Here is a 9,591-nt window from a genome sequence, read left to right on the forward strand (position 1 = left end):
TTGGCACTCCAGTGGTCTGCTTCTTTCTGTCCTCTGCAACTCTGAGGGTTTCTTCTTTTTCAACTCACAACAGGGTTGCGGTATTAATGAGTTTGGACTCAGGGGATCTTTTACAGTGAGGAATTGCCCATTCTTTCTGGCAATCCGGATGCTTTCATTACCATCTAAGTCAAACACTGGGGTTTGTGGGTACCATTGGCCCCACAGCAGAAGAATCATTGGTTGGGGCCAGAGCTGTGCCAGCACTGCCTCTTAGAAAAATCATCCTTCCCATCTGTAAGACCCCCATCTAGTATGCGCTTGGTCTTGGCTTAGTTAAAGGGTGATGTTTTGTCAGGGGCTGACTCTGCCAACGTGAGTTTTTGGCTTTTCTTAGGACTTTCTGGAAATCATGAATCAGATTTTCCTAAACTCTTTGGACCCTACTCCATTCCTCTTGAAGTCAGCTTCCTGTTTTGTTTTGTTTTCTTAAACAGGCTTTCTCCTGGGGTGAGGGGTAGTGATTTTTATCCCTGAGTGATTTTATCTGTTGTGTTAGAGTAATGCTAGCTGTGGTAACACATCTCAAAGTTTCAGTGGCCTGGTATTGTGAGGGCTTGCTTCTTAATTCTTGTTCATGTAGCAGTACATAGCTAGTGTTCCTGGTTGGTGGGAGACTTTCCTCTACCTGAAAGAAAAGTGATTCAGGGATCCAGACTTTTTCCATCCCATGTGCCACCATTCCAGCTGGTGGAAGGGCAAGGAGAATGGAGAGGGCACCCTCATTCCTAACAGCCCTGACCCAGACATCACTTCCCACCCACATTCTATTGATGAGAACTACTCATGTGACCCTACCGTGAAGCAAGGGGGCCTGAGAAATCTTCATTTCCAGCCATTTTCTAGTGACTCTTCTACACTAAGGGAGGAGCATGAATCTTTGGACAGCTGTTTCCCCCATATATCTTGACTTGGTTTCATTTAGGAGAGAAGAAAAAATGCCCAAGACTGACAGTTACCTTAGTATTTGGGAACAAGGAGCCCATATCTCTATTCACAATCCAACCTCTGGTACTTCCTGTGGACAGAGAGCCATTTACTAATTCAGTTTCGTTTTGCTGAGAACCTGATATGCTTGAGGCACTGTGCCAGGCTCCAGGTTTATGGGAGTGGAGGGTCAGGGAGGGGGAAAGATGTCATCCCTGCGTGGGCTCTAGTAACTTTAGCAATGCTTATCTTGGCACTCAGCCATCAGCCTTTCTTGCTCGTTTCCATCTGCGTGTGACTGTGTCGACTAGCTGTGGTCATGTCACCACCCTCTCTTCAACTTTCAGTGTCTTTCTAGAACTTGCAGGATAAAGTTCAAGCCTCTTAGTGGGAAGTCTGAGGTATTGGACCATTTGTCTTCAGACTGCTTTTCCAGAAATCTCTGTAGCCACTCCCTTGAACTTCCTGCTCCTGCCATTAGGCTGATTGACTCTCTGCCTCCCCACAGACCTCTTACCTCTTGCTTATGGATCTTCTCACACCTTTCCCCGTCTGGATTGTCCTTCTGCTCCTCCTCACCTGTCCTTGGTGGCCCAGGCCACCAAGTTTAGCCTGATGGGTTTAAGACAGATGTGAGAATCCTTTGTAGCAAATACCATACTGCCTATTCAGCATAGTTTATGTGGTGGTTTATTAGTGCTAATGTTTCATGGAGTATCTCTCTTATTTTGCTGGCTGTATTGTCTACTCTGTTTCCTATAGAGTTTAGCTCATTGTCTGGTGCGTAGTAATAAGTGCTGCAGTTCTTCAGGTGTTTAGCATGTGCTAATTGCGTTATGTCACACCTCAACCCTCCAAGGTGGGCATTCTCCATTCACAATCCAACCTCTGATACTTCCTGTGGACAGGTAGCCGTTTCTCATGACCACACATACTTTCTCATGAACACATGTATTTCTAGCTTCTCCTGAAATATTGAAGATTGGCAACATGTGGCCTGCATGATGGAAATCAGAGCTTAGTAAGAGCTGCTCTCTTTTGAAGGGACACCCCCTGTCCCGCTTTCCTTGTTTGGCTCACCTGAGTGTACCCTGAGGTATTGAGTTTGAAACCCCACTTAAAAGATCCCTTGTGATCTTTTTCCTATTAGGTAATGTACTGGTTTCTTATCACTGCTGCGACAAATTTCCACAAATGTAGTAGCTTAAAACAAATTTATTATCTTATGGTTCTGGAGGGCTGAAGTCTGTAATGGGTCAGCAGGGCTATGTCACTTCTAGAGGATCCAGGGGAAAAGCCATTTCCTTGCCTTTTCCAGCTCTTGGCGGCCACCTGCGTTCCTTGGCTCAGGCCCCTTCCTCCAGCTTCACAGAGATGGTTGAGGTTTTAACTGGGTAAAAGGAAAATGCTCCATATCTCCTTCTGCTTGTTCATTTATAATGCAGATGTTGGTTGAGGACCTACTTTGTGTCACCTGTGCTGTGTACAGGGACAGTGACAAATAAGACAAGCACTTTGATCTCATGGAACTTATATTCTTAGGGGGTGGGGAGGAGGAAAAATACAATAAAAATATGAAAATTTTATTAAGAGAAACATCTACAAAATGTGCTCAGCAGAGAGTTAAAAGTGGATGGGTGGCCATTGTAGCTGGGTAGTGGATGGCAGGCCTCTCTGGAGGTGACATTTGATCTGAAATGTAATGATGAGAAGGAGCCAGCCAGGCCGTGATCAGAGAGGTTGAGAGAGACTTTTATAGGCACAAGGAAGAGCATGTTCAAAAGGCCCTGAGGGGCCGGGCGTGGTGGCTCACGCCTGTAATCCTAGCTCTCTGGGAGGCCGAGGCGGGTGGATTGTTTGAGCTCAGGAGTTCGAAACCAGCCTGAGCAAGAGCAAGACCCCGTCTCTACTAAAAATAGAAAGAAATTAATCAAACAACTAAAAACATATAGAAAAAATTAGCCGGGCATGGTGGCACATGCCTGTAGTCCCAGCTACTCGGGAGGCTGAGGCAGAAGGATCGCTTGAACCCAGGAGCTTGAGGTTGCTGTGAGCTAGGCTGACGCCACGGCACTCACTCTAGCAGGCAACAGAGTGAGACTCTGTCTCAAAAAAAAAAAAAAAAAAAAAAAGAAAGGCCCTGAGGCAGGAATGAGCTCAGGGTATGTGAAGAGCAGAAAGGCAGCCGGTGTGGCTGGAGCATCAAGAGTGGGAGGAGAGCTCTAGAAGATAGCAGGGTCGGATCAGGTGGTGCCATGGGGACTGGGCTGTGGTTTGGATTTTATCTTAAATATGATAGGAAGCCATCGGATGGTTTTAAGGAGCTTGCTAACATGATCGTATGTTAATATATACACACATTTTGAAAAGCTCACTCCGAGTGTGTGTGCAGAGTAGATTGTAGGGGCAGTGTCCAGGTAGAGATGATGGAGACTTGGACTGAGTGTTGTTACTAGAGATGGAGAGAAGTGGGTGGTTTTGGAGAAAAAGCCAATAGCTGTGCTTCTTTTTTTCCTTTTTCCTAGCATGCTACAGCTGTGGCTTATTTTAGGCCCCATGCTTTGCTCTGAGGAGAATGTCCTTGGGCATTGCCAGCTTCATGGCTGGGGAAATAAGAAGTGGCAGGCCCATCCCTAGGGCTTGTCTAGTCTCTGCATAGCCTGTCGGTATGGGAGGTGAGGCTGTGGCCAGCCTCGTTCAGTGATATCTTACTGGCGTGTTGACCACTTAGGTCATGTTTGGATGTTCTTACTCCAGACCTCATCTCAATCCCAAACTAAACATGTCTGTCTGCTGTAATTTCACTTCTCTCTGGAGGAACCCTTCCCCTGCTGGTGCTGATGAAACACTCTGGGTAAACCTTGTGTATCCCCTGTCTCTCCTCCCAGCCTTGCCTAGAGAGGGGTGGGGCATCCGTAGAGAACTGTGTCCCTGAGTGGAAGAGCCCAGCTGGGCCGAGATCAGAACTGCGATTTTGCCAGCGTCCTTGCTCTGTGTCATGGGTAGGAGAAGCCCAAGCCCGTGGAACCATGTTGGTTGAGAGTGTCCTTGCGGTGTATTCTCTGTTGTGCACACTGATTTTTAGCATGAGTTATTTTTGTTAACTTAGTTTTCCCAGCCCCTTAGATGCTTTTTTGCTGTTCAGGAAGAAGAGATTAATAATATCTCTTCCATTGCATATGTGCAGCACTTTCTAGTTTCTGGTGAGGTTTTTAAAATGTTAACTTACTGTTCCTCACAAGAGTCCAAGGAGAGGGGTGGGACAGCCCCCCTCCCCCCATCCCAATTCTGCTTTTTTAAAAAGTCTTACCCCTAATGATTACTGGGTTCCTAAACAAATGAGGATTCTGCAGTTCATAAATGATGCTGGCGACCATTTCTTTTTATTTCCTTATGCTGTCTGCTGAATGTTCCTTTATGTTTTAGGAATAAAACATGTGCCTGCTGTTGCATTTAGCAATCCGAAATGACCTGTTTTAGATATGAAGAAATGAGGCTGACAGAGGTGACAGGACTTGTTGCAGACCACACAGCTGGGCTAGAGGGCAGTGCGGCCCAGAGCTCTCTCATCCTGCCATTGTGGTTCTCTCTGCTGGCCCTTCCTGAGTCTCCCTGTGGCTGATTTGAGGTTGCCTTGGTGAAACGGGCAGGTCTCACCCACATGCAGGCTTGGAACATGGGCTCCTTTTCCCCCTGTGGCATATGGACTGTCCTAGAAATGCCCTGGGATCTGGTCAGGAGCCCCATTTCCCACCCTACGCATTCTTAACCCTGACAGGTCCTTTGTCCTTTGGCTTTGGAGAAACCTCCTAACTACAGAAGGAGCAGCAGCTCTGTACTCAAGCAGACCTGGCTTTGGATCCTGGCCTGCTATTAACCTGTCAGTGGGCAAGTTACTTAAAGATTCTCTCTCTGAACCTTGGTTTTCTCATTTGCTATTGATCTTATCTGGGAGAGTCATTATAAGGATGAGAGATACTGTGTCATGTGGGGTAGCCTGGCACAGGGCTTCAGAGTCCAGGCTCTGGAGCTGACTGCCTAGTTTTGAATCCTGCTTCTGCTACTTAACTAGCTGTGTGACTTCGGGCAAGTTACTTGAACTCTTTGTGCCTCACTGGCTATTAACAGGTTGTACACCCCAGCTTGTATCCTCTGCCCAGGCATGAAAACCTTTTTCTTTCTTCACTTCCTAACCCCCTTCCATTCAGAAGCAAGGGGATTATTAGCTGGGAACGACCTGGTTTTGGATACATTTTATTTTGCTGAAGCCTCTTGGGTTGGAGGAAGTGTTTCCTCTTACTCCCTAACAGGAAGGGACAGGGTGTGCGTGGGAGAGATTGGTGATGCTACCTTGGAGGGGGACATAAACAGGAAGTTCAGAAACAAGCCAATGTCTAAAGAGACTTAGTCAGGGAATTATTGGTGCTTAAAACAGAAATTCAGACTTACTTTTCAGAAAAATAACAGATGCCTAAATGTCAGTGGCAAGGAAGGGAGAAGGCTATTGGTTTATTTTTTGAGTAAGATCTCAGTGAAGAAAGAGCAATTTTTATCTGTTTCTCTTGACTGTATTCTCCAAATGAGGAAATAGAGGCTAAAGGGAACAGCTTTCTTAGTCCTTAATTAATTGGAGTCTTCTGCAGTATGTGCTAATTTTTTTGTTTTCAGCTAGGCTGTTAGCTCCTTGAGGGAATATGCCAAAGATTCCTGAACCTTTGTGGTCCCCTTGGGCCTAGCGCAGGACTAAGCACGGGGAAAGCAGTGAGCTCACAACTGATTGAGGTCCAATTTGTTGTCATCTTTGTTTTCCAGAGTGAGTATATTGCACCGTGTGACTGTCGGCGGGCCTTTGTCTCTGGATTCGATGGCTCTGCGGGTGAGTCACTAAATTCTCTCTGTTCTTGCTGTACCTTTGTTGGCCTCCTAAAAATAACTGAACCAAGTTTCAGCCTGTGATACAGAACCAAAAAAAAAAAGCAAACCAGATGTTTCTCATTGAGCCTCTGCTGAAAGACGTGGGTTCCCAGCCTTCGCCAGCTCCTCAAGGTCATCTTTTAGTGATGCTTTGCTCTTCTCTGTACCTTTGCTTTCAAAATTTTAATAATTTTTATTTATTTTTAATATTTTTTATTTAAAAAAGTTTTTGAACTTTTTATTAAATATAATGTACATATAAACATTTGCATCCATTAAACTGAATAAAGCTGTTTAATTGGCATCCCAAATAAGAAAAGGCACATTAATAGCATCCCAGAACCTCCTGCCTTAGCTTATTGGTCCTGAATAATTCTGCAAGTGCTTGGCTTTTGGTTTGTCTGTTTTCACTTTTGGCTTAAAAAACAAAGGTTAATGTTGAGCCACGTTGGTGTTCTTCCATAGCTTTCCTAGAATGGTTATGCCCTTGAGTTTTAGAGTGGGTTTCCCTCTTCAGGTGTCCATCCCTTAAGCAAGCTAGACTAGGTGGGAGCTCCTTTCCCCTCGAGGTTAGCGCTGTGCTTCCTTTGGCGTAAGTACTTATATTGGTTGGCACGTTAGGATTGGCTTTGGCTGACGCCGCTGTGGAAAGCCCAAAGGTCTGCCAGACCTGTGGGAACTGAGGGCAGATAGAGGCAGGAGCAGGAATACTCAGAGGATCCACTTGGTCTCTCTCCAGGAAAGGTGAAACAGCTCCTTTGGGGTGTCTGGTGGGGCAGAGGAATGGCTGTGATCGCTGAGTAGGAAGCATTCCTACCTCTGTCTTGTTGATTATGAGACCATTTTGGCCATGGGTCCAGAGTCCTCTGTTCTGCTGACCTTGACTTGTACTGTACAAGTGGGATCCTTGATGTGCAGGGACCAGTGCCAGGGAGCCTGGGTCTCAGGACTGTTTCTTTCAAAGCTTGACTTACAGTTCTCAATGGTGTTGTATTCTCTTGCCTGGAGGTGTCCCTGGAGTTGAGGACCCATCTGCCCCACTAGGAGCTAGTGCCTCTCACTGCCCTCGCTGGTCTGCTGCCATTTTGTGCAGTTTCTGGGCAGTTGTCAGAAACCTCTCTCTTTGCTCCCCAATCTAGGCACAGCCATCATCACAGAAGAGCACGCAGCCATGTGGACTGATGGGCGCTACTTCCTTCAGGCTGCCAAGCAGATGGACAGCAACTGGACACTCATGAAGATGGGTGGGTAGAGGCATGGCCGGCGCAAATTTAGTTGGCCTGATCTTGGCAGGGATCCTAGGACTCCTGGATCTTTATCCTTTTATGTGGTCATGGACCCTTTTGGGAATGCAAGGAAAACCAAGAAAATGGTATGCCTGTATGTATATACCAATGCTCATTCAATTTCAGAGGGTCCTGGTTCAGGATATTTGTTTTACTGAGGGGAAGCTGAGGCCAGAGAAGATAAATGATTTGCTGTAGGTCACATAGCTTGCCGTTACATTTCACTTGTGTCCTGGGAGCTTTTCTACTGCTCTTTGCTGCCTCCTGATTGAGAGTGAGAGAAAGGCAAGGGACTACTGGCAACAGAAGCTAGAAAGTTCTCCCTCTGAGGTTCTCTCTGGGGATCCTGGATTTGTTTCTGGCAGCTCAACTTTGGAGAAGAGCAGTATGTAGGGAAAGAGCTTGAGTCTGGAACTTTCTTGGGCTAGTTACTTCACTTGCAGTGCTTTAGTTTCCTCATTTATAAAATGGGTTAATGGTAGTAATTCCCACATAGAGTGGTGAGGATTAAAGAAGTAATATATGGAAAGTGTATATATTGCTCAGTGTTTGTTGAATAGTAAGTGTGTGTGTACTCTGCCTTTTCATTTAATTTTGTGCCATGTGTATTTTTTTCTTGTCATTAAAATAGTCTTTAGAAATATAGTTTTAGCACTTGTACAAAGGTCTTTCCTGCCCGAATTTTGAATTTGGGGAACAGATGATAGGGAAGGAGAAAAAGAGGTGATGCTAGGACCGAGTAAGAAAGAGAAATAGTTGATGTTTCTTGTTTGTTGTAGGAAGTAATGAGGAAAGGAAGTTGTCACCAGACTCATAGTACAGGGAACCAGAAGGTGGGGCCATGACACTGAGACCCAGGCAGCTAGCGAACTGAGGGGTGTGTGTACACATGTATGTGTGCCACACACTGTCCACATATGCATATATGTGCTGTTTGTCTTAAGGAGGGACTAGGAACATTTTTGTCCTGGCAGTGGGATAACTTAAAATTTCTTTCTTTTATTAAATAAAACATTTGAGTGACTATTAAAAACAGATCACTGTGGCAAACTCTGAAAATTACAAAAGCTTTGGATACAGGGTCTGTGTCCGGAGGATTTTATAATCTCTAGGAAGGTGTAAAACATAATTAAAAGTTTATAATAAGCAACTTCATAAGTAATGAAAGCTATATGATTTTTTTCAAAGGCCCAGGCAAAATTAACAATTATCTTTTGCTACGTAGATAATGAAGGCATGAATTAGAAATGATAGGATCATAAAAAGTGATAATGAAAGTTGGTCACTGGAAAATTATATTCTGAGACCTATTCCAAGGTCCTGTTAATAGGTCATAGTGAATTCTTGTCATTCTATTTCCTGGGGCTTGGGCAGAACTCCTAAACTCATCTACCAGACCCTTGAACAGACCTTGCCTTGCACCTGGCATGAGTTGGTCCAGATGACTTTATCATCTTCTGTCTGAGATTGATAAAATATGTATACCAGATATTTATCTTCACAATTTCAAAATTCCTGGAAATAAAGTTAGGATGCAGTTAATCAACTTAGAAAACATTTGTTTCTTTCCCGCCTCAATTTTTGAACATTCTTTTCAGTAAAGAGTGGAGAAATCAAAATTTCGTTTATGGAAAAACAATGAGGGAGAGAATGAAGAAGCTTAGCACTCTGGGTTCTACCTCTGGGAAATTTAAGATAACTCACAAGAACCTCCTGCAGTTTACTTTGCTCTAGTTTTCTCATTTATTCCTTGTGCCCTCCTCTTCTTAACTATTCCCATCAACCAGGAAGACAGTTAAGGTGAGGGAGAAGAAAATCTTTACACTAGTGAGAGCAAAAACACTTGTCTAGTTATCTTCAAACACTAAAAATTAGCAATAAGAAAAAATATCATAACTGTTTTATATCCAATAATCTTTTCTTTCTCATCAAACACTTGGATATTAGGCATAAGGAAGTTAAATGCTGCTTTTTCATTTCCAATTTATTATTTAACACATTGACACAAAACGCATTTACATCCAAATTAAATTCAGGACAATTAAGAAATAGTATTTCCAAAATATCTTTCAATAATGTCTAATTTTTAGTTGTTAAGGAAAGACACTGTTAAATGAGCTTTTAAGTGTTTTAGTATATAGTTATATTTGCATGTATGTGATTTACAAAAAGTTATAATGTTTATAATTATAGTCAATATGTATTTCCAAAATCAGTGTTAGAAAACTCATTTGTTGCCTTCTTAAAATAATTATTTTGTTTGTGGATGATATTGTCAACATGAGAGATAGTTCCCAGGTTCATTTAGAAATGTCAGAACTAACATTTACAATAATGCAATATTTAGCTTAGAGAATTTTGCTAAGGAGAGAAATAACTTTGACCATTTAATATATAGTATGTTTTTGAAACAGCAAGCATTTTT

The 9,591-nt window shown here is 43.6% G+C and overlaps 1 protein-coding gene across 2 annotated transcripts in view; it reads left to right on the plus strand.

Moving 5' to 3' along the window:
- XPNPEP1 (X-prolyl aminopeptidase (aminopeptidase P) 1, soluble) overlaps nucleotides 1-9,591 on the plus strand; it is a 58,237-nt gene that overhangs the window by 20,098 nt on the left and 28,548 nt on the right. For both annotated transcript variants that reach the window (XM_012663908.1, XM_012663909.1), the window contains 2 exons: nucleotides 5,779-5,842; nucleotides 7,020-7,124. In XM_012663908.1, the coding sequence (XP_012519362.1) occupies nucleotides 5,779-5,842; nucleotides 7,020-7,124 (169 nt within the window). The remainder of the gene's footprint in view (nucleotides 1-5,778; nucleotides 5,843-7,019; nucleotides 7,125-9,591) is intronic.

The sequence above is a fragment of the Propithecus coquereli genome, unplaced genomic scaffold (assembly GCF_000956105.1).
Source record: "Propithecus coquereli isolate 6110/MARCELLA unplaced genomic scaffold, Pcoq_1.0 Scaffold84, whole genome shotgun sequence".
NCBI classification, from domain to species: Eukaryota; Metazoa; Chordata; class Mammalia; order Primates; family Indriidae; genus Propithecus; species Propithecus coquereli.